The sequence below is a fragment of the Grus americana genome, chromosome 11 (assembly GCF_028858705.1).
Source record: "Grus americana isolate bGruAme1 chromosome 11, bGruAme1.mat, whole genome shotgun sequence".
Taxonomy (NCBI): domain Eukaryota; kingdom Metazoa; phylum Chordata; class Aves; order Gruiformes; family Gruidae; genus Grus; species Grus americana.
In genome coordinates, this window is record NC_072862.1 from 8354551 (window position 1) to 8378693 (window position 24143).

At 40.9% G+C, this 24143-nt stretch overlaps 2 protein-coding genes across 14 annotated transcripts in view; one reads left to right on the forward strand and one right to left on the reverse strand.

Moving 5' to 3' along the window:
- The first annotated feature begins 796 nt into the window (after positions 1-796).
- On the forward strand, positions 797-6961 carry PSMD6 (proteasome 26S subunit, non-ATPase 6). Its single transcript, XM_054837758.1, has 8 exons — positions 797-1070; positions 1568-1773; positions 2332-2477; positions 3341-3560; positions 3672-3780; positions 4938-5106; positions 6422-6499; positions 6644-6961. The coding sequence occupies exons 1-8, from the start codon at positions 926-928 to the stop codon at positions 6738-6740; spliced, it is 1170 nt and encodes a 389-aa protein (XP_054693733.1). The 5' UTR covers positions 797-925; the 3' UTR covers positions 6741-6961.
- A 2394-nt stretch (positions 6962-9355) lies between these two features.
- ATXN7 (ataxin 7) overlaps positions 9356-24143 on the reverse strand; it is a 92371-nt gene continuing 77583 nt past the window's right edge. For all 13 annotated transcript variants that reach the window (XM_054837749.1, XM_054837746.1, XM_054837748.1 and 10 more), the window contains 7 exons: positions 23444-23706; positions 22597-22679; positions 20677-20942; positions 20071-20269; positions 19071-19192; positions 17832-18789; positions 9356-16525 (listed from right to left, as the gene is read on the reverse strand). In XM_054837749.1, the coding sequence (XP_054693724.1) occupies positions 16508-16525; positions 17832-18789; positions 19071-19192; positions 20071-20269; positions 20677-20942; positions 22597-22679; positions 23444-23706 (1909 nt within the window). In that variant the 3' untranslated portion in view covers positions 9356-16507. The remainder of the gene's footprint in view (positions 16526-17831; positions 18790-19070; positions 19193-20070; positions 20270-20676; positions 20943-22596; positions 22680-23443; positions 23707-24143) is intronic.

Genomic DNA, 24143 nt, shown 5'->3' on the forward strand with positions numbered 1-24143 from the left:
TCAGAAAAGACAAAACTAAGGATGTTCAATAAAGAGATGGAGAAATGTTAAGAAAAGCTGGATGAAAAGTACATGGGAACGTGGGGCAGAAGGCAGGAGGGACGCTTTACCCCCAACCCACGATACACAACCAAAACACGGGGTTTTTAAAGCCCCTTTTATTTGCCTTCTGCCTTTTTTGAGCCACAGGCACGCTTTTGGGTAACACACCCCAGCTTTTTTTCTACAACTACGAAGGCTACCAACCTACGCTTGCTGTTTCTTTTCACAGGACGAGCCGAGACGCCGTTCCAGTACCCCTCCCCCCCCCGTGCTCAAAGCACCCGACACGGAGCAGCCCTTTCAGGAAAGCCCAGCAAAGCAAACCCGGGCACGGGGGAAGGCAGGCGGGCCCCGGGCACGGCTCGGCACGGCTCGGCACGCCGTGCAGACACCGGGGTGCTTGGGGGCACTCCGGGCAGGGAGAGCCGCGCCCCTGGCCGCCCGAGGGAGCGGGGCAGAGCGCACTGTGCATCTGCACGGCCTATAGACCGCGCGTGCCCGGCCCCTATAGCCTGCACAGCTGTTACGCAGCCGCCCAGCCCGTACAGCCACACTGCGCACGGCCTCGGCAGCCCCAGAGCGCGCGTGCTGCCCGCAACACCTACAGCCGCCGCGCGCCTCGCCCTATGGCTGTCCCGCGCATGCGCGCACTCGCGGCGCGTACCACCCTCCGCAGACTCGCAGGCACCGCCCCGCGCATGCGCACTCCCCCGCTCGTGGACCCCGCGGCCCAGCGCTCGGAGGCCTCCGGTCCGGTAGGGGGCGCTGCGAGGCGGAAGAGCGCCGCCGTTTCCGCCCGTCGCAGCTGAGTCACTGGGCCGCGCCGCCGCCCGCCCGCCGCCGCCCGGAGCCGAGCCGTCCTGCCCCGTCCCGTCCCGTCGCCATGCCGCTGGAGAACCTGGAGGAGGAGGGGCTGCCCAAGAACCCCGACCTCCGCATCGCCCAGCTCCGCTTCCTCCTCAGCCTTCGGCCCCGCGCGCCCGACCCCGCCGCGCGCGACGAGCTGATGGCGGCCGTGCGGCTCCACAGTGAGTGCGGCCTGGTGCGAGGGGAGCGGGGGGGTGTGTGTCCGTCCCTGCCGCTGCAGGGGAGCCTCTCCCTTCCCCCGGACGTGTGTACGCTTTTCCCAGCTGGAGGGCATCAGTCTGCCCCTGGGGCGTGGGCAGTCCGGGGGGGGGTGGAGAAGGGGAAGGGAGGTTTGGACACATCAGTGTGGTGCCTTGGCCCCAGCTTTGGCCCCTGCTACATCGTGCTGGTGTTCTGAAAGGCACGAGTTAAGCACCGGGGTCCGCTGCACTCAGGGACAGAGAGTAAGGAAAGCACAAGCAGGAGAGGTGTAAAGAGAGCAAAAAGCATGACAGGCAAGGCCTGCTGAAACTCTGGCTCTGTAATGTCCGGGTTTAATGGGTACCTGAGTGTAGAAAGGACGTAGCTGGCATTGACGTTCAGTTGTGTTGTCCTTCAGTGCTCATGCATACACTTGTTGCAGCAATTAGTAGCAGAAGCCTTCCTGCTTTTCTTTCAGATATGGCTCCGTATTATGAAGCACTGTGCAAGTCTCTTGAATGGCAGATAGATGTGGATCTGTTGAACAAGATGAAGAAAGCTAACGAGGAGGAACTGAAACGTCTCGACAATGAATTAGAAGATGCGGAAAAGATTTTGGGAGAGAGTGAAATCCGAGATGCAATGATGGCCAAAGCTGAGTACCTGTGCAGGATTGGGGACAAGGTTGGTTCATGGCAGAGGCTTTATGGACTCATACTAAAAACACTGCATTGTAATCCTCTTAGCTAGGCAGGTTCCAGTGAGTGCTGTTCGTAGGGACGAAGCTGCGTGACTTGCAGTACGTTTTCTCTATGGCAGAACTCAGACATGGGTGGGAGATAGGGGAGAGTGTTACTGAAATTTAAATTACTTAGAAAAAAACCAAGCAGGCCTTAAAACACTCTTTTCTTGAAAAGGTTATTTTCCTTTTGCAGATGTTATTTTTCCACTTTCCTTATGTCTGTAGACTTTTCTAAGCTATTTACATAGTGCATCTTAATTTCAGATTACAGAGTAGATTTTCATAGTCCTTAGATTTAAAAGATACATGAGGATCGGCTCTTTTAACTGGATTTAAACTTTGATTCTTCAAGATTATTCAGAATGTATAATATTAAAGTTCTGTGAGAAACTAAAAGTCACGACTGTCAATGGAAGACAACACGTGTACTTCCGACAGATGTTTTGTAAACATTCTAGGTGCTTTTAACATTCTTATAGTAGAAAATACTGTCTTGCTAGGAGGGAGCTCTGACTGCGTTCCGCAAGACTTACGACAAAACTGTGGCACTAGGACATCGTCTGGATATCGTGTTCTATCTTCTAAGGATTGGCTTGTTTTATATGGATAATGACCTCATCACACGGAACATTGAAAAGGCAAAAAGGTACTGCGTGGGTTGTTTGAGTGCACTGACAGCACTTTTGAGACAAACTGTAACAAAAGAAAGGGAAGATAAATACCTTTCTGTCAAGAAATGACTAAGACTGGTTGTGAGACATAATCACCGAGTGATGGGTGGGTGTTACCTTGTACTAAAACCTTCCTGTTCCTGGCTTTTTTTTATGAGGGGGAAGAGAAAAGAAAGGTTAATATTTTGAGTGAGCTATTTTCTAGCAGCTGACTTGATTTTAATTTGTAGCCCACTGCTGTCTCCAGTGTCTCCATGCTCCCAGCATTTTGAACTTCAGGGGTTCCTGTAGCAAGCTGCAGTTTCCAGTCTCTTTGCTGGTGCTATGAGGGGTGTCTTCCCAGTTACCATGTTCCTTGGGCAATGATTTTTTTGTGTTGCCTTCTCAGCCGATTTTGTCTGTGGTCCTGCTTATAGCCACATCAATTTTGTGTTACTATGACTTGAAAAGTGGCAACTTTTAAATTTTTTCTATGCTGCTAGTTGGATGGCTTTGATTTTAGCAGCACAGGCAGTGGAAATATATTGCCACAGCTAAGGTTGGCAGTAATATTTGCATGTACATCTCAGAAGACTGTTGTCACGACTTTAGAGGCTATAAACTTTAACTTTCAGTTGAAACATACACTGTGCAAAAGCATCTGGCCTCTCCTGCCCCAAGAAGGTCACTTTCCTCCCCCTGACAGATGTACAAAACCTGGACAGTTTCAAAAATTGTAACATAAAACAAGTTATTCTTTCTCTAATCACATGGTATCAGTTGATTTACTGTACTACTTTCATATAACATTACATAATACATTTACATAAGTAAATATTTCTTTTTGTTCTCTTTTAAGTCTAATAGAAGAAGGAGGAGACTGGGACAGGAGAAATCGTCTCAAAGTGTACCAGGGCCTTTACTGTGTAGCTATTCGAGATTTCAAACAAGCAGCAGAGCTCTTCCTTGATACAGTTTCGACGTTTACATCCTATGAACTTATGGATTACAAAACATTTGTAACATACACGGTCTATGTCAGCATGATTGCACTAGACAGGCCTGACCTTAGGGAAAAGGTAAGGAAAGCAGATGAAAACACCAGTTCTAACAGACACAGCCTGTCTTTAACTTGTTTATCTCCAGGTGGAAAGTGGTGGTATTTAGACATGTTGTTTGTTTGCTTTCAGGTTATTAAAGGAGCAGAGATTCTGGAAGTGTTACACAGTTTGCCAGCTGTACGACAGTATCTCTTTTCTCTGTATGAATGCCGTTATGCAGCCTTTTTCCAGTCCTTAGGTAAGGCTGTGGTTTTCTCCTACAACACTGTTTCAGGTGTTTCAATTATTTGTTTCAGATTGTGCACAGCTTTTGTGGAGTAGCTACAGTCTAGAACTAGAGCTACTTTATGCAGAAAAGAAGTAAGATTTTGGTTTTTTAAACAGTGACCTAAAATTTGCTGCTGTTTGATTTTTAAAACAAACAAACCAACCTTTGCATACAGTGAGCTTTTTGAAAGGTCCCACCTGATTAGGTGGAAAAGCATTTTCAAATGGCTATGGAGCGCTGTCTTACCTGAAGAGCCAGGTCAGACAAGAAAGCTTTGAAAGGTTTCACCTTTGAAAGAAGTTATGAGGCTTGTAGTCTTAAGGCCCTGAAATCTCAACCTGTAAAAGATATTACACAGAAGGTTTTCACTGTTTTTGTTACCACTGGCTTTCTGCTCTGGTTTCTGTGTAAAAGGGTGACACTGAAGAAAAGCTTTTCAGAAAAATCTCATTCTCACCAGTTCTCAGACTGCTTGTTTTCCTTCTGTGAGACTTAGAATACAAGAAAATAAGAAATTAGAAAAAGCAAAAAAGAACCCCTCATTTTGTGGAAGACTAGGCCTGATGAGATTAAGAGCTAAGGGCAACGTTTTTCTATTGCTGGCCTTATTGCTGGCTGAGAACTAAATCTGGCAGGAGAAAAAGTCGCTTCAGTGCCTAGAAATCCTAATTTGAGAGCTAGTACCAGCAAGTTGATCTTATTTCCTTACCCAGGTAACGATGTTTCTTCCAGTAGTTACCCACCAAGTACCAACTGTTTCCCAGCTCTGCTTTGCTCCTGTGTGACAGCAGGTCCCAGCACGTGTCTGTAGTGAGGTCATCCCCCTGCATCGGAGGGGGACTGGCTGACACCCTGAAAGGGATTCTGTGCTGACAAACAGGGTTGTTAGCTTTGCCACAATATTGTTTGCATGTCGTTACTGCTTCTGCTTCCAGAACTGAGACATTATATGAACTTCTCTTCAGTGTAGAATACCTTTCATATCCTGAAGTATGCAAGAATACAATACAGTTGGGTTCACACTGACTATTTCTTAACTGGTGGTGTGTGTTTTATTTACATAACTGATACTTTACATTTCTTAGATATTACTGAGTCATTTTCTTTTTCTTCTTTTTTTCTTTCAGCTATTGTAGAGCAAGAGATGAAAAAAGATTGGCTGTTTGCACCTCATTATCGATACTATGTACGGGAAATGAGAATTCACGCATATAGCCAGCTCCTGGAGTCCTACCGGTCATTGACATTAGGATACATGGCAGAAGCATTTGGAGTCAGTGTAGAATTCATAGATCAGTAAGTTATTTGGCTTTTTAAGTTCATAAAGGTCTCACTTTACACTGTTTAATTGTTTATAATGATCCCATTATGAATAAAAATCTTTGTTCTACTTTGATTCTAAACATGCCAAGTTATGTTTCTATGAAAGAGCTTGGCTAAATTTAAGTGAACCTTATGTTTCACTAAAGAAGATAATTTGATTGCAATCACTTATGACAACTTATCCAGTATTTCTTTCGCTCTGCATGCTGTATGAGAAACTACTCTTTTATTAATAACTTTGTTCTTTATAATGCTATTTCTATGGACCATCATAAACTATGAAACTTAAGATTTTTAGGGGATGATTTAGTTCACAGCTATGCAAAAACTCAACTGTTACTATTTTGGGGATCCGCGCATTTTACATACCCTACAAAGTCTCCTTATTTAGTTTAGCTTGCTTTCTGGTGCATGGACAGGATACGCTGTTTTTCACTTAAATGAAACATACACTGCAGTCTCATTTTGCAATTCTTTTCATGATGAGAACTAACGTGAAGTGAGAAATTGACTTTTACTCTTTGTACAGGAAACACTTTGTTTCAAATGCCTTCACAAGAGTTGTTCTTCTTTCATAGAGAAGTTCCATATTTTCTAATACAGAAAAGTGGTACAGAAATATGAATACTGCTTGAAATATTCAGATATTAATTAATAGGTGTTTCAAGAGAAACCAAACACCATTCGATTCAAAGGTAAACATTGTAAAGTCATACTAGTTCTTATGCTTCCCAGTAATTTATTATTAGTTGTAACTTGTTTTACTGTTGATCACAGAAACATTTTCTTCTGCCATCAGTAGTGTGCTGTAGACCACCAGTTGATTAAGCAAAATAATGATAATTTTAAAAAGCAGCATGTTTAGAGCTACTAGAGAGTAGGGAACTCTGAAGAGACTTTTCTAATGAATTGACTGGCTTGAAGATATTTACATCAGCATAAATTCCGAATAGGCACACTACATGGCTGCCACCTTTGAATTCGAAGAGTAGTTGGTGCTAAGCCAAGTGATAAATTTCACTAACTCAAGTACAACCCTTTGGCCTGAGAAGAAAATACTGAGACATTTTGTATTCAGATTGCAAGAATGATGATTCTTGTGTGTAATGTCCAAGCTTTAATAAGATGATGCATAAGATACCTTATGAAAATATATAGGCTGTTGCTCCAGAAATAGAGCGTGGTGACAATGTTGTGTTGTAGTAGAAGGTTCAGTACAGCCCAGTCTACAAGGCCTTGGTGAAATGTGATTTAACCAACTTTGTTTGTTTGTTTGTTTGTTTCTTAGGGAGCTTTCAAGATTTATTGCAGCTGGGCGGTTACACTGCAAGATAGACAAAGTAAATGAGATTGTAGAAACTAACAGGTATGTTATCAATTCCTAGAAATTGTTTTTGACAGCCCAGTTGAATTCTGTACATTTTGATGACACTTACTACAGAAATGTAAGTGGCTTGGTGTAAAACATATTCTCACTTCTAAATCTTTTTTTTTTCCCCACAATTCCTAGGCCTGATAGCAAGAATTGGCAGTACCAAGAAACCATCAAGAAAGGAGATTTGCTGCTAAACAGAGTTCAGAAACTTTCCAGAGTAATTAATATGTAATTTTTTAATGCAAGGGAATGCAAAATTTAGATGTTTAAAACATTTTGGAAGTAACCTATAAATATATTGTATAACTTGGTAAACTGCAGGTAAAAAGAACAACTAGCGAGAGAGGTAGTGTTTTTACTTTCCACTTCATTGTGTAAACAATGTTCTCTTTTGGTGTATGGATCCCAGTTCATTTATTAAATGTATGATACAGTTGGTGATCTCTTGTAATGTATATACTGTGTTCCTTTACTTGACTGTGTATACAGTGTTCACTATTTAATAACAAAGCAGGGTCGAGATCTGTGAAGAGAGAACTAATGGCGATCCTATGCTTGCTTTTTTAAGGCTTCTGTATTTGACTCAAAGGTGAAAAGAATCAGTTGCATAATAGTAAAGTAGCCAAAAATTTTAGTTGAGATTGTGCACTGTCCGGGCAGGACGAACTCTTGTTATGAGAGGATTACAGCTTAAGGGAGAAGGAGAAGGATGAAAATGACTGTGGTGAAGCAATAATCTAACCATGAGAACTGTAAGGACTGTAATTTTGGGAATATCTTTAACTGAAGTAGCCTCTCCCTTAAAACAACATTTTTGCCAGCTGTCAAAAAGAAAGTCAGCACATTGGCAAAGCATTACACTTGTAATTACTTCCTCTGTTAGATTTACAGATGTCAAAATGATGGTAGGAGCAGTGGAAGGTACTACAGCAGTCTGACACAGCTGATCCAGAGCTGTAGGGGGTTACGATTTCCTTCTTCACAGCTGCTGAGGAATAAATGTTTCAAGTCAGCTGCTGCCATACTGATGACACATGGGTTCTGGCTGTGGCAGAGCCTACAGCAGCAGCTGTTTACCCTGCCTGGCTTGCCTTGAGGTTTCTTTTTTCCTCCCAAAGAAAGCCTGTGACTTAAGTTCTGTAGCTGTTTGATGCCACTGCACTTAGCAACAGAATCCATTTACTGCCTGTGTTCATTGCAACTTTACTGCCTGAAGTAACCCCACAGGTAGATTGACCCACAGAGCGATCCTGACGTGTGGGAGGTACTCTGCAACAGCCAGGACAGCGTGGAACCGCACATCCCCGCTCCTCTTGCGGGCAGGTCATGGAGGATCTCCCGGCTTTGAACTGCTGCTGCGATGTTAAGGGTCTTCAACAATATTCTGTTGAACTGTTCTGAAACCCAAAATACAACCCAATGATTTTTGGTTCTCTTTTACTACTTACTAGAAGCTGTGTTGTTTTTTTTTCCAAGGAGCAGCTATTTAGCTAGAGATGTATGTTTCAGACAGTACTAATTAGAAGAAAATTCTGATCTTTGCTTTCCTTAGAACAGTGAGAGTAATAAAAGAGAACCCTGGTTTGTTTATCATGTGGTCAGTTACTAATTCTATATTTTGTGTGTTCACACACATATAAATTCTTACAAAGTTTTAATTAATTTAGGCCAATATTCAGACTTTTCAGAGCTGCAGTAGCATCTCTCGGTTTTTCTAGATCTGTTCCATACCAGATAAAGTATAGCTAGCTAGGAAGACTTTAGTTCTGGCTGCCTTTTGGTAACATCTTTTCCACCTTCCATCCATGCAAAGGCCAAATGTATCAGAAGATTGTACTACAGACAGCACAGGCCGTAGGCTTCACTGAATTGGGGGATTTCATTTCTGGTGCACAGATGAATTTTCCAAAGTATTTGTACTTGAACTGGCCTTAATTAACTGTATCAAAGCTTCATGAAATAATAAATCTCCGGATTTCCATTCAGCTTATGTATTACCATATATATTTTTAACTGTAAGTTGAAGGGAACAGAAACTTAATCGAGAAAGCTAGGCTAATGTTGGCTTCATCCACTCAAGAGAAATCTTGCTGCTCTTTTAGCATAGGTAAGAGCAACAGAATAAAACCCCAGAAATGTCTACTTTGAGGAAAATAAAAGTATTACTAAAGATTCTTAGTGTGCTGTAAGATATTTGCAGAGCTTTCTTTTTTTATTTTATTCCAACCATCACGATCGTCCTGTGGGAGCCAAGCGTTTCAGAATCTGCTGTTTTCTGCTCAGGCAGGTGAAAAACCAGAATGCTCGAAACAGAAGTGCACCTATCCTACCGAAGTGAGAATTCATTTTCATTGCACTGCCAATAAATTAATTCTCGTATGAATCTTTGCCAAAATGTCAGCATTGTCTAGAAAAATGCTAATTGCACTAGAGACAATTCTAAAGCCATTCTGTAAAGATCGTGACTTGCCTTGCTCGTTTCCTGATCTCGGCTGATGTCCTGCGAAGGAGGATCCGGGAGGAACCTGCAGAGCTTCTTGACAAAGCTTGTTGGGCCAGGCCTGGCGAGAAAGCATCGACAATTTTACCTGAACAGTTTTAAGGCTTTCAGCAGCAGTTCAGCCTCTCAGCCGTGCCAAACGGTGGTGAGATAAAATCCCGGGCAGTGGCAGGGAAAAGCATCGCCTCCTGAAGTGCACAGCACAGCCAGAGCAGCTCTTTATTGCCTTCCTGAAAAAACACAAAGCAATCTGGTACACAGGCTTTCCAAAGAGTGGGAATGCTGAGGGGTCCAGGGTGGTCAGGCCTTGTGCTGATATTTTTTTTATAAGTTTTTCTATTCTATCATTTTTAACTGCCTACTTCAACAGCCGCATCAGATCAGCAGCTGTAGGCTTTTGCTTGCCTTAAACCCTGAAGTAACATCAAGCGACCTTTCACATCCCGTGATCACATCAGTGTTACCTGTGGTTTATCTCACCTTGTGATTTCCATTTACTCAACCGACTGTGAATGGCACTGCAGACACAGCCGTTCATGCCTCGGTCTTGACACCTTTCCATGGATTTATAGTCCACATGCCAAAGTTGTACATTCTCTCTTGTAATTTAAGCTCACGCAGTTCCTTGAACTAACGCCATTCTCCAATTTCGCTTTGGAAGGCTGGCTTCATACTAGCAACGAGGTGGCCAGAACCGGCCGCAGCTCTCACGATACAGCCACGCCACAGGGACACGTTCCACCTTGCGCTGCCGTTAGGCTGCGGGAAGGTGGCAGGGAAGGATGGGAGACAGGGTGTTGTGGGGGGTTGTCAAGAGAAGTTCTGCTACAAAATGGTTGAGATTGGTTTGCGTGCAAATGTTTTATGGCTCACCCGTCTGCTGACCTGCCAGACGGCTCCATTTCTTCTCACTGGGCTCCACTTGAAGGTGTAGCTTTGCAGACAAGAGACAAGGGATTCATTCCTGGAGAAAAGTCACCTGCTGTGGACTGGAAGGGACACCGGTGAAGGGAGCCCAACTGCAAAAATGGAGGATAAAGTGTCCAGCACTGTGCTGGAGAGCAGCTAACCCGAGCAGCAGCACAGTGTCCCTGCTGACACTGAAGAAAGCTTTTGTACCAATTTGGCTACAGACGTCAACTCCAGCCATTCTCCGTGGGCTTGGAGGCAGCTTTTTGACTGCATCTCTCAGGCCAGTTTTCATCCTTTGCAATGCAGTTTGACTCCAGGTTAGTTTGAACAACTTCAGGAGAATCTCAAAAACCTTTTCTGAAGTTTGGCAGGCCAGAAAAACAAAACCAAAACAAGCACATGCCATTTTTCTGCGACAAAGATCCCATGCTGCTTGTTAGGAACAAATCCAGCAGCTAGCGCAGTTCTGAGCCAAAGCACTGAGAAAAGCATTCAGCCAAATTAAGAGTCCCATGCTGGAATCTACGAGCCACGTGTGTTTGATTATTTGTTGCAGCAGAACGTGATAATAATGGACCAACAGGAATTTGCATTTAAATAAAGCCAGCAGCAAGCCCTTGTACTGGTTGTTTCGGTAGTTGGTGTAACTAACGGTGGCCACGGAGCGCTTCAGCCTACAAAGGCAACGGGTGCCGGGGCCATTCGCTGTCGGCCGCGCTGTACGCAGCGAGGGGCCAGCTTCGCACCCCTGCCTCCAGAGCTGCACGTGCTGCAGATGCAGGACCAGGATTTAGGAGTTTTCCTCCCAAAGGCAGGTTGTAGCCTTTGAGCCCAACACGTCCCCACCGGGAGAAGCGACGCCTGACACCTTTGGGTTCAAAGGACACATCGCCAGCTTCCATTCTGAGCGCAAAGGGTATCGGCAATGTGCGCATGCACACAAAAGCACACGCACAGAGAACCTCCGACACTCGGATTTGCATTGCACACACACAGCCTGAGCTCCTACACCACCAGGTAACTCTTCCTGGATATAAACTGGAGTATTTTCCTATGCGACAATCAGTGACAGGAGAGAAACGGCCTTCTACCCACTTCAGGGAGGTCTGTGTTCGGGGGCTCTACGCTAGCACCTGCTCAGAAGGCATTTTTCACGACCAACGCCTTTGCTGCACTGAGGGAGTCGCTAGGAGCAGCGATAACCCACAGAGCAGCGATAACCCACGGAGCAGCTCTGCCCTGGGTCAGGGCTCCCTGGTGCTGCAGGGTGCCGGTGCCTGGCGCAGCAAAGGAGGGGGAGAGGGAGGACACTCCAAACCTGCAGAGCTCCGAGACACCTCAAAGAGCTCAGGGTTATACAGGATAAACGCACTCGTTTTCCTCTTTCCTCACCTGTTTTAGAGCATACCGAACCTTGCATTAAACGCAGTTAAACGCAGTTAATCCTTCAGCTTGACGCAGGCGCAGACTGCTCAGAGTCACGAACTTGCCTGAACGCGATGACAAGCAGAGAGCTCTGCTCTGCGGTCTCCTGTCTCCTGCACGCTCCGTGCTGCCGTCGCTTGTACAGCCCAGCACAATCAGCTTCAGTGCCAGCAGCTTAACAGGATGGCACAGACGTTAGGAATTGTACTAGGAAAGAAAGATATTCTCAGGAAGGCGAGATAAGAAAATAAATAAAAATCTTCAGTCAACACAAAAGGTAAATGTAGAAATATTAGAAGTACTCGTCACGAAAAGACAAAGCAGAAGCTGCTTGTTGCCTGAACCCCATTTTTATCTTGCAGCTTTTATTCCAAATACTAAGGAGAAGTTTGTTCTGAGAGGAAAAGAAAGAGAAGAGAAAGGGAATAAAGGAGGCATTGCCATGGATGTAACTATGAATTCCTATCCTACTAACAGGCGTTTTATCGGTTTTACCAACCACTCCTCAGATGTCATTCACCAGATGCGAGTCCCAAGTCGCATGCAGAGAAAAGCCGGCAAGAGTATTTCACCTGCTGAATTCTCACACACTGGGGCTTTGAACTCTGAAGGTATGGAGGATGCTCTTTTGGAAGCAACGGGAGGAAAAAAAACCCAAACAGAAACATGACCATTCAACATACCACATTTGGGGCTGTAAAAGCTGCTTCTCATTATTCTATTCAGAAAACAATGAAGCGAGAACCTTGAGTAACAAACCGTCCTTTATACCAGCCAAATACCGCGGCGTTGACACAGGCACCTCTCGAACCCCGGGGGACATAAAGGTCCGACCTGCCGGGGCAGCCACTCTCGCCACGCTGAGGGCCAGGGCCAGAACCTGGCACATCCAATTCTCTGAAATTAGTTCACGTAGGCACCGATACAGGTAACGTTTTCCTTTAATGGTGAATGATTTTATAATGAAGCAGAAACATATCATGTATTCCATGCAACCAACCTCATTTATTGAAAAGTCCTAATTTTATTGCCTTGTTTAGTAACATGTTTGTTCAACAAACTAATCTTTTTCATGAAGCAAAGCACAACTTTTTCTTATAAATAGTATAAATTATTTTATTTACAGAAACTTGTTACAAAACAAATAGACTATATATTTATTTTTCTTTTAAATATCCAAAGTAATTTTTCTATCCCATGACATTTGTTCATGTACTATACAGCAGCCAACACAGAGTTCAGCTGATCAGATGCTCTTGATTATGTATACAAATTATCAAACTATTCACACATTTTACACAGGAGATTGCTTTTAGAACCAGGCTCAACACCGAGCAAGATGCTTTCAAGGCCTACATTCACATTGACATTATGTAGTGCTCATTTTAAAGTTATCTTTAAAACGTAAAATATCTTGCACAAAAGGTAAAAATGATTATTTTCTGCTGAACGGTGAAACATTTCAGAATCTTTCTAAGCCCAATTCCCTCCTCCAGGACAGAACGAGTGAAAGACAAGAGAGAGATTCCTTGGCAAGAGAACTCTGACAGGAAGACAACTGCCTTAGAAATGTCACTTGGAAATCACATCTTTATTTTTTAATGGGTTTAAGAGGTACTTACTTGTGGGGTTTTTTGTTTGCTTTGTTTTCCTGGAATGCCAACTATTTTAAACATTTTCTAAATTATTTCATTTATGAATTAATAACCCCCTGTCCCTCCCCACCTAAAATGAGACAGTTAAATAAACTGCTGGTTAAAACCATATTTCAAACTCCTCGGCATTATATTAAATATGAGTTATCAATGGGATTGTGCCAACACAAGGTATTCTAATTAAAAGATTTTACAAAAGTTACCAGCATCATTCGCTTTCTTTTGTCAACCCATCTCATTGATTTCAGAAAATATATATGTATGTGTGTACATATCTACACACGCACACATACATATACATACGCACACATATACTGTATATAGGTGGAAAAAGCAAGCTCCAACATTTCAACTGAACATTCAAGTCTTTTAAGGAGAAGCTGTCTAAACAGTCCAAGCTTAAAACTAGTTATATCAGGCACTTTCAGTTTTTCCGTTAGTTTTAAACCACATGAGACCCACACGAATGCGCACGCACACACACGCACACGAACACTAAAAAAAGAGAAGCAGTGTGTCACTTAACTAAATGTAGTCTTCTGGGAATCAGGCAACTGATAAGCAATGCCGTTATCCACCATTTCGGCTCCGATCCTGCGCTCGGGTTCCCACGGCAGAACCCGACCGCACGACCCAGGCAATATTTTTTGCGTGTATCCACTCCCGAGACATGAAAAGGGACACAGCTTTCACAAAACGGAGGCATCCCTTAAGTTGCAAAGTAGGCATGTTAACTATTGGCTTGGCAGTGAACCACTTCAAATTATAAAAAGGTATTTGCTTTTTTTTTTTAATTAATTAATAAATAAATACTAGATGATCTCAATTGTACCAAAACTGGATATAAGAAAAAAAGACCTGTGCAAAAATACATATTTAAATATGTACAATCAATTAACAAAATATGTCTTCTGAAATAGGGATACTTCAATATTTATAATAGAACAAGAAATTCCAAAATAAAGATACAAAAGTATGTTTTTTTTTTTCTTGTATAACTCTTTGTTCATCATTGCAGCAATTTTTTAGGTTAAGAAAACTGCAGGAGTCATAACGAGAAGTTGGAAAGACTATAAAAACTGTATCTCTTAAATTAATACCAAAATCTGTCTAGAAACAACCCAGCCACTGCAAATTCAATTTTGCGAGGAAAATTAATTTTAAGCTTCCTTAATATTTACAGTAAGAACTATGTGACAATAAAAGCTTCAGGAACAATGTTCTGCCTAGAACCGAGATCTAAAACATAGTATTTAAGCAGGTCTATGCTCGAGGGCAGACAGAATTTACAATGTTCTAACTCTTTACTCCCAATGGCTTACAATCGCACGACGCAGGTGACTGCGGACACTGGCTCGGTACGAGCAGCGATCAGGAATTCACTTTTCATCACATCTGCACGCGACCGAAGGAGCACGGATTTGCCATTTATGCTTTCAGATCAACAGAACCTTAAAAACAGAGGAGAGTTCGATCACAAACTCACTAGCGTTCAATCTCGCCCAGTTTTCGTTTCCTTTACCTTTGTGTCTATCGAGAGTCAAATTGCACTTGTGACTGGCGCTATCCTGAAGTGGAAGCTCTGCCCCATGGACTTCATCAGAGCGTGGATTTCACTCCAAACGTGCAGGATTTAATACGCTTTGATTTCTCTTTGTGGCATATCACTTTGGTTCCTTTTACGTTAAGCCAATCGCAGTTCCAAACAATCCTTTCAACAGGGCATCTTATTAAATACAAATCCTTTTGTTCCTGAAAAGTTGTCTTTTTTTTTTTAAAAAAAAGAGTTTGCATAATAAGTGTCTCTAGTACGTTGCTTTCTCAATGTGATCTTTCGTATCAATTCAAAGCTAAAGTGTCTGCATAGAGGCTTCTTGTTGTTTTGCTGTATAACAACGATTTTGTAGCAAGTTCAGGTTAAACTGAAAGCATCGGTAGGTAAACAACTAAGCAACTGCTACTCAGAGTGGCTTTGGATTCCCTGATGTACTACTTGCCACCAGAACTGGGGAGAAGGCTGGGCTACGCGAACAGTTAGACAGGCTCAGATTGTCTCTTCTCAGCAACAGCTGGTGCCCCTTTAAGGCAGAAAAATAAAATATCTTCTCGGTTAGGAATTTGTTTTCCTTTGCTTTGCCCCTTAATAAAAGTTTAGTCAGTTTTGAGACTTTACCTGATGTTTAAAAACTTAACAAAAACACCCAGATTAATCAAATCATAGTACAATAAAGCCCTTTAGCAGAATTCACTTTTGAGGTGTTTTGAAGCAAGACAAAATATTTCATAAAAATTGACTGGACTATATAAAACCGTGTAAAGCCCCCGTTATTCATAAAGCCTGGGTAGGTATGGGATGACTGTGATGCACACATCTGCACTTTACGGTGAACTCTGCTCTAAATTTATTCCAGAATTTTGGAAAAAAAAAAGAAATCTGAGTGGTTGAAAGTGTAACAGTTAACAATTTAGTTATACAAACAAGGCAGAAACTGACTTTTATGGGGTTTTTTTAGAAATTATTTAAATACTTAGTTTTAAAAGGGCTATTTTTACCAGCTGGAAGGCAAATCCAGCCTAATTTAACCAATAAAGTTGTTATTTTTTTTAAATAACAAAGGCCTACGGTATACAGTATAGGTCAATAAATACGTTCTTTGGGCATATAGTTTTAGAGGTTATTTGCCTTTGTCTGTTTGATCTTCTTGAATTTTTTTTAAACAAAATTAACTTTTCTTCTGCAATCATATCTTATTCAAAAGAATAGAAAATAGGTTTTGTATCATGCAAATACGACATTTTTTATACTTGTTTTCTGAGCGATGGCCTCAAACAAGTTTTTCTGGGTTTTTTTTGTTGGGTTTGTATTGTTTTTTAAACTCCTGATAGCTTCTTATCCCAAATTACTTGCAAAAGGCTGGGCAAAACACAGACTATTTTTTGAATTGTGCTATTTTTATATTCCATTAAAGGAACATTGCTATAAAAACACTAAAGCCATATTCCCTTCTTGAGGGCTTCTTTCCATTGTGCCTCACACATTTTTTTCCCCCCTTGTCGCGGGGTCCTCTCCATTGAGGGTGTCTGTCTGGTTAGCTATCACCTACAAAAGACACCATCAGTATAAAAATAAGTCCACAGTAACGTTTATTTCCCCCCCAGAAAAACATTCGTTTGCCCAGCCAATCTATGTCAAATAGTGGCAAGATGATGTACTCCTGTAAGTAAAATCTCACAGGTTCGTAGCAAACAGTCCAGACCACCGTTAACACTGATAAAGAGCAATTATGTGGCTGAACTTCATCCAGTGTCCATTTCTAGTATATTCGCTGCTACAGACATGGCTTCAGGGAAATTCCTTGTTTAAGTGACAGTCCAGTAGATTTCCACACCTGAGGACCATGGGAAGTTGGGAAAACTCAAGGCATCTTGGAGTCCAGAAATCCAGATGGAGGTTTTGCTTGTAGTGAAAATTGTCCAGTTCATTTCTCACCATGGTGCGTTCAGCTATCAGGGACGTGCCTTTGGCTTTTGAGCAAGCAAAAGAAAGAGAAGGACGAGTGAGCGAGGCCGTTACAGCAGATGCCCTTAAAAGACATTTTCTGGATAACGAGAGCCTATTTTGGGGAGAATCAGCAGGCACAGTGTGACACCACTAACATGCGGTTGGCTTCTCTGAGACTTGGCAATTCTCAAGCTAAAGCTCTTTAAAGTTATAATGGTTTTAGACATTATTCTCTTCCTTAATTCGCTCAAATTATATTTCTCCTGTATTTATATCCCATAGTCAAAATAGTAACTAGTAGATAAGCCAAAAAATAAATTCCGCTATCTCAATGCTTTTTTTTGTTACAGTAAACAACACAATGGTGAAAACCTTCCTCTATGGCTGAAACTCAAAATTAAGAAACCATTCTGGAAAAGCTCTTACTGACCTCCCAGCTCTTCAGGTACACAGATTTTAGGTTATTGGCACCAGAGGAAACAAAAAATTTCTTGGATTTTCAATCTCGAAAAATCTAGTTCTAAAGCTACTCTCTAAAATGCCATCTTCTATACTCTCATTGAGCTGCAGCAAATTATTTTTACCCCTCCAAGTGATCCTCCAAGTCAATTTGAATAGTATTATTAAGAAGTCTGAGCTACCAGTTTCTAAATTATCTCTCATCCTAACTTATCAAGAACTTTCTCTCCCAATACACTACTTTTCCAGTGCGATTTATTTAAAAAAAAAATAACTCCCCAATCTAATTTTTAAAGTGAGATCTGCTTCCTTTATAGTAAATCTGTTTGCTTTACCAACTAAAAAGGTTTCTATCTTATTTATAACATTTAATCTCGTTATTACTAAGAAGTTAGTCAATGACACCTTGGGATAATAGGCTTATTTTATCACAGTATCACAGTTCTGTTATCAGCATCGCTATGTTCCACTTCATAGAATGTTTATTACTGACACAGAAACAAGAAGTCAGGCTGAAAGATGCAGCTCAGTTCCATGGCTGGCTGGCAAGATTTACTTTCAAAATTATTTTTTTTAATTGTGAAGACTGAATTTCATCTGAGAGCAGTTCACAGGCAACATCTAAGGAACTTGGAATGTCATATTTAAGGTTACTTTAAAAAAAAAAGCTACACTTTATGAGAGTGTTTATAAAAATCTTGTGTAAATGTACTATAAAAACACTCAAAACAAGTAGTGGACAAATAAGAGAACTATCTTTTACTTGAATCGGATCTCGAATTGGCTAGATAATAATTAAGAGAACACAGGTAATATATGCACGTGAAGAGGCACGTTCATATTGGCTTAGTTCGAGACAAAATTTCATACCTGATGAAAAAGAGAATTGTTCATCAGCCCTTGCGTCCCTGGGATTGCACCAGTGTGTTTTGCATGAACATTGTTCACCGATGTCAATTTGGCAACTTTGTTTGATTTGCTGCTGCTGCTGCTGCTGTTTATGCTGCTTGAACCAGGTGAGCACTTTCTTTTCTTTCCCATAAATTTGTCAAGGGAAGTATGCGAATGTGAAAAACCACTGTGTGAATTCACAGTCAGCTCGCTGGACTGATGAACGAACGGCCCTAAGGAGAGCGTGGAGTCGCTGCTGTTCATCATCACACTCATTCTCTTTATCGATTCTGCAGGGCTTCCAGTCGGAGGACCCCTCCCTGATTGGTCATGTTTGAGGCTAACGGAGTTAGCTTTGCTAGTCATACAGTTGAGGCCAATGCTGTGGGACGAAGCTGTCACCGATGGATGATAGGAGGTCCCAGAGTTTCCAGAGTTAACCACACAGTTTTTTCTAAAGGACTCTGTGGAATGAGAAGGTGCTAGCAGTGCGGAACTGTTTTTACGCTTCTTTCCTGAGCCGCTGCTGCTACTGACGCTGCCGGTACTGTTACAGGTGCCACTGCCAGCAGAAGATTCCTTAGGTTTAAAAGATTTGCTGGATTTCATTTTCTGAGGTTTGCTGGGCATAGGTGAAGGTACAGAGGAAAGCACTGTAGGTGTTGAAGGGGATGAAGACACTTGTCTTGATTGCATACTGCAGACAGGATCCACTGCACCCAAAGTAGCAGGATTGGCATTTAGTGTCGTTCCATGTGATGGTACCGATTTATTATTTAGAGACACACAGGAAGGAGATACCAATGCTGGCGATGACATAACCGTGGTGGGTAAGGGGAAACCTGCTGCACTGACACCGTACTGTGAAGCAGGCATTGAGTTTGTCCGATGTGGTGCACGAACTGATGCTGTGTTACTAGATGCTGGAGGAATTTTCCTGCAGGTGAACAGAAAAACAAACAAAAACCTACGTAGCTACCATTCTCTGGAATAATACCCAGTCTAATAATGCTACATTAAAGTGATTGTATCTTGAGGTTGGTTAATGCCACTAAAATATTTTATTAAATTAATTGTTGCAAAAAATGTAAAGCATAGGCTATCAACTTTTGATCTGATTAATCTGAACACAAGATTACTGCTCTTTAACTAGAATCACAGGCTTCATGTATTTCTACAAATACCAAGAAGAATAAGAACTCTTTCACTTCTACTCACTTCCACATCTGTGAATTAAGATGCTTCTCCAACATGAAGTCAAGTGCACATCGAATATGGTTCCATCGCTTGTCAAACACGTAATAACCTCTTCCAATTTGCCGACTACCAAATGTGCAAAACTGAAAAAGACAGATTTTATTGGTGTTTTCTACTTTCAATAACAACTCTGAATAACAATGCACTTGTTTATAAAAAATATTGCAAAATTAATATGCCTTTAGATGTTTATATCAATGATAAAAATATATATATTAGAATATTTATTTCTATGGTATAAGAACTATTTTATTTTAAATTTTTGGCTTTGGTATATTGGGATCATTGTCTTCCCATCTGATATTCCCATACTTATGGCCAAAAGCAGTGGTCAAATTTGAATCCCTCCGATTAAACAAGGAAGGACAATAGTGTGTGTGTGTGTGTATAAAACCATAATATATATATGTAACATCTACTTCTGAGGAGCTATCAGTTATCTGCTTGTAGTCTGTTTTAAAAAAAAAAAAAGGGTGGGGAGAAATTTGATATACAGGCTAGGCAATAGACCTTGTGGTTTTTCTTAGACTAACTAGCTTTTGTCAAGTTTTAAATATTAAAACAATACATTACTGCTACCTTTACTGTGATGATTGGCACCGGAGTAAAAAAATGCGCATGCGTGTGTGGAAAAGTCCACTAACAAAATTTCACCAAAAAGGCATGTGTCCTTATTCTGAAACCACAGCCCTTTAGAGCAGTTACCAATTTCACCTTCTGTATTTTGGCATTTTGATGTCTTTTTGATGGGGAAGTGAGCTCCAAACAGATTTCTTTAGCATATTTACTTTGCAACTACAGTTAAACCTTCACTGCCTACTAAACAACAAAATAATTTTCTTAAAATCTAGGACAAAAAAGTCACATATCCAATAAGAAATCACCCTTAAAACCCCCAAGTAATTTGTTTACAAGTTCAAAGCCAGCAAAAGACCAAGGTTAACTTTTACTTGGAACGTACAGCGGCTGGTTGAGGATGATGACCTGAATAATGACAATCCAGTTTTTCAACAGGCTCTTCTTTTTCATCACATTCTCCCTCATCACTGGATAACCGAGATGCTGGCTCAGCTGCAGGCAAGGGAGGGTGCGGAGACTCGTGGACAGACGGAGTCTCGCTAGGGGCATTTCCACTGTGCTGGGCTGGACAGCCTGGAGGCCTGGGCAAGGCAAGCGGTAAAGGTGTTACTGAACTAAGTCTAGTTAAAAAGCTTAAATTCCTGACAGAAGGAAATCTACGTTGACAGATTTCTGATATTTTTCACAGTCTCATAACGCATCTACCGAGGGGAAGGATAGGAGGGATGGTACCCCTGGAAAAGCAGCATTGCCCAATCGTTGCTGAACCGCTTTCATTGATGTGAGTCAGCTTTTGCTACTTCAAACAGCAAACCCTCCTCACTAGGAGTTACAGCTCAGCGCGCAATTGCTAATTGCGGACATACAGTCACCAGGCCTAGAGCAAAACTACTGCCCCGTCCAACAGATCCATATCACTCTTTCAAAATCCACTTGCTGAAGGTACCAGTATTAATTTCATACCATTAGATGTGCAGATTTTCCTTACCTTGGAAGACTGGGGGGATGAGGTTTGGGTTTATTAGGTAATAAAGGCTTTGATTCTGTAAGAGTAACTCCATGAGAATTTTGGTGCAGCTCCTGGGAAGATTTAGTAGGTGAGGGATGTGGTTCCCTGAGAGGGGGCATCTGCTGATGATGATCCGAATGTCGAAGAAGTTCCTTTTCCCTGGTTTTGCTTTTGTGCTCGGCTAGTAACACATCAAATCGTTTTCTTCGACCCTGTACAGCCCTCCGCTGGGTTAAGGAATGTGTCTGCAAAACCACAAATAAATCATTAATCTCAGGCTATTAGATTTGTGGAAATCGAACACTCAAAACACATGTCTAGAGCTCTAAAACAGAGAAAATCACCACATTCATGTTTAGTAAACAAATGGAAGAATGACTTAGAAAACAAACTTTAAAACTGCCTGGTGGATGATTATATCCCTATGATACAAAATAACAAAAACCAACAATTGAGTAAAAGGCTTCTTTGGCAGTTTCTTTTTTAAAAAGAAATTTGAAAGTTCTTATAAGGTTAAGACTAGAATTGATAAATATTTTTTACGTCGCTACTTTAATTGCCAACTAGTGCACAACCAAAAATACTAAATATTTAATTTCACTTACGAAAATATTTATCACAATAATGTTTAAAATCAGACTTTTAATGGGAGACATGAAAAATATTTATAAAACCACTTTGCCTCCTTCTAAATACTGATATATTCAATGAAAACTAATGTAATCAAATAGATATTAAGGAATGCAAAAAAATACAGTAGAATCCATAGTCAGACAGAACTCAAAGTCCTTTGAGTGTCCTGAATAGAAAGATGCACCTGTGTATATATGGCACAAATTCTATTTACAGTGAAATAGATGGAAGTTATTTTTCTGAATTGTTAAAGTCACATACAATACCTTTTTTCCATATGGCATAAAAGGTTTTACTGGGTTGATTTCAGCAGGTACAAATTATCATCACATAATTCAGACTCAAATAGCAATTCTGAAAAAATATTTTCTGAGTAGGTATAATATAAGGAATTGCTGAGAAACATTTCTTTCCTCTTTTACACTTTTGATTTGCCTAGTTCTCTTGTAAAATCTTGAAGCTTTTCCCTCCTCTACTAGCGAAACAATTGCCTCCCCCCCCTGTAATTCCAAAAGGGCAACGTGTTCAAGTTCAGTTCCCCTGGGTCATTAGTATCAGCTTCATTTACCTTTGTGCTGTAGGTGGTTTATTTACCAGATGCTTCCCCTACCGACAGTTTAGCTGCTTTGCAAGGAAGTAGCGAAATATTACACAATTGCAGGGGATCTGGATTTTTGGTTCCTCGGGACTAAGTGATACCCCTCTCTCTCCCAAGATTTTTGGGCCAGAGGACATTCATTTAACTAAAAGTCTTCATGGATTGTTTAATTTAGGGTTTGACCCCTAGGCTTTTTTGGAAGACTCATTTCTGAGTTGGCCGTAGCTGTACATCAAGTAGCATTTACACAAATACCTCCTAGGAGGGGGTGTGAGAGCTCGATTTATTGAAATCCTGCATAAACAAATAATACTTTTAATGCTTATGAGGAATTTTAAAATTCATGATCTATGACCAAAGATTATCCCCAGAAAAGAACATAATTCTGGCCTCCTATTACCTACACATGGATTAAACTAATCTGTCCCATCATGTTTAAAGGGTTTATACAAAAATACAAATCTCCAGGTTACTTTAAGAAATATGTTCTTGAACAAATAATTAACTGAACTTTGAAAACAATTCCTTCTTGGTTCTGGGCAACATGTTTTGAGAGGTACCATTTACGGTCGTAATTATGGACAGCAAAAATTTGTAATTTTCTGTCATATTCCTCAGGAAATTGAATTAAAACTTTACATAATCTTATTCTGATTAAGATATCCTACCTTGCATGTCAAAGACCTAGTACAAGGTTTCCTGGTTTCCACATCAATGACACCACAGTATATATCAGGATCAAATTCTCTCTCTGTCAAAAGGTACACAGTTTTGAAAAGTTATCAAGAGACATTTTGAAATACTAACATTTATTTTCATTATAACAATTAACCATATTGGAAACTGTTTTCAACTATAACACAGGCAAACGTACAAGTGAAAATGCACAATAAAATTGTACACACTCTCAGCAAGTTTATGGTGTGCTGAAATACAGATCTCAAGCCTACAAACAGAACAGGGAAGTTCAGAGCTGTAAGGGACCCCAAAGGAGGGGCAGATCCTGCATGTTGGGATTAGAGGTCGCCATCAGTATGAACTGTGACAAACAAATGGTGCCTTTTTGTTGGTGGTTTTGGTGTTAAGAACTTTTCTACCATTCTACTAACAAAGTTATTGTGTTTAACAAGTGTAAAGAGCAGATTAGGTTCACATTTCTGAGTTTATGAGATGTTGATTGTTCCATTTTCCATGTACACTTAGACCTTCTATATAGAAAGAAGGAAAAGAAAATCTTTAGAGATAGTAGAAGAGTGTAATTTTAAAACTCTAAGAACTGACAGGCCCTTGAGGTCTGTATGGTTTCTGAAAGCAACAGCCATGTTTCAAGTTGTTTGCGTCCTTTAAGAGTACATCAAGTTATAGATTTAAATTCTAGTATATAAAATGTACCCAATTACAAGTTAGTGTTATAAACGCGTTTTACTTTTGAAATTGATTTCTATATATTCTATATGTATTTCTGCAGATACACTACTAAGAGGAATATAGGAAACAATAATGAAAAACAATTACCTGACAATCTTTTATGTAAAAATTTCCTATTATTTGTATTTTCTTCAGGTTTCTTTTCCAAAAATGGAGGCACAGAGAGAAGACCTTTACCATTCAGTATCTGTCCAGGGGAAGGCAAGGGTGGCTTTGGTATTGAGGGACAATTAAGGCCAGTCTTTATTGAGGAACTCACAGTAGTAGAACAAGTTGGACCAACAGCAGCTTTCAGTTGGGCACCATCTATCTTTGGATGAATCTTTTCCACTTTGACAGATGGAGTCATACTATTATTTATGAAAAACAAAGGGCAGAAATTGAAAATTATAGTCAAAAGTTATAAAAAGTACTTAAAATATGTTAGTACTCAACAATACTCTGATCTGTTCACAATGCAAATGTAGACCTTCCTCCTTTATTTCCATTTTTTATTTTCACATTTTTTATTATGCCCATTATCTCTTCTGTCCTCTGTTCCCCATTTCCTTGTAAGTATTTCAGAGAGTCATCACGGACTTCAGAAACTGTTATTTGGATTCACAGGTACGGTGTATCACCAAAGCAACTGCAATGGGCCTGTTATGTCCAGTAAGAAACGCCCCGTTCTGTGACAGCAAATTGTATTATCAGTTCTGCAATCTCACACATGCAGGTCAAAAATCACCTGAAACTGAGCTAAAACTCCCTTATGATCAAAGTATGCAGATTAGATGAAAGAATTAAG

What these genes read in the sequence shown, in the direction of transcription:
- PSMD6 (XM_054837758.1), top strand. Translation starts at nt 926, where the DNA reads ATGCCGCTGGAGAACCTGGAGGAGGAGGGGCTGCCCAAGAACCCCGAC. An exon ending in GGCGGCCGTGCGGCTCCACA is followed by an intron (nt 1,071 to 1,567) that starts GTGAGTGCGGCC and finishes CTTTTCTTTCAG; the next exon opens with ATATGGCTCCGTATTATGAA. An exon ending in GGCCTGACCTTAGGGAAAAG is followed by an intron (nt 3,561 to 3,671) that starts GTAAGGAAAGCA and finishes GTTTGCTTTCAG; the next exon opens with GTTATTAAAGGAGCAGAGAT.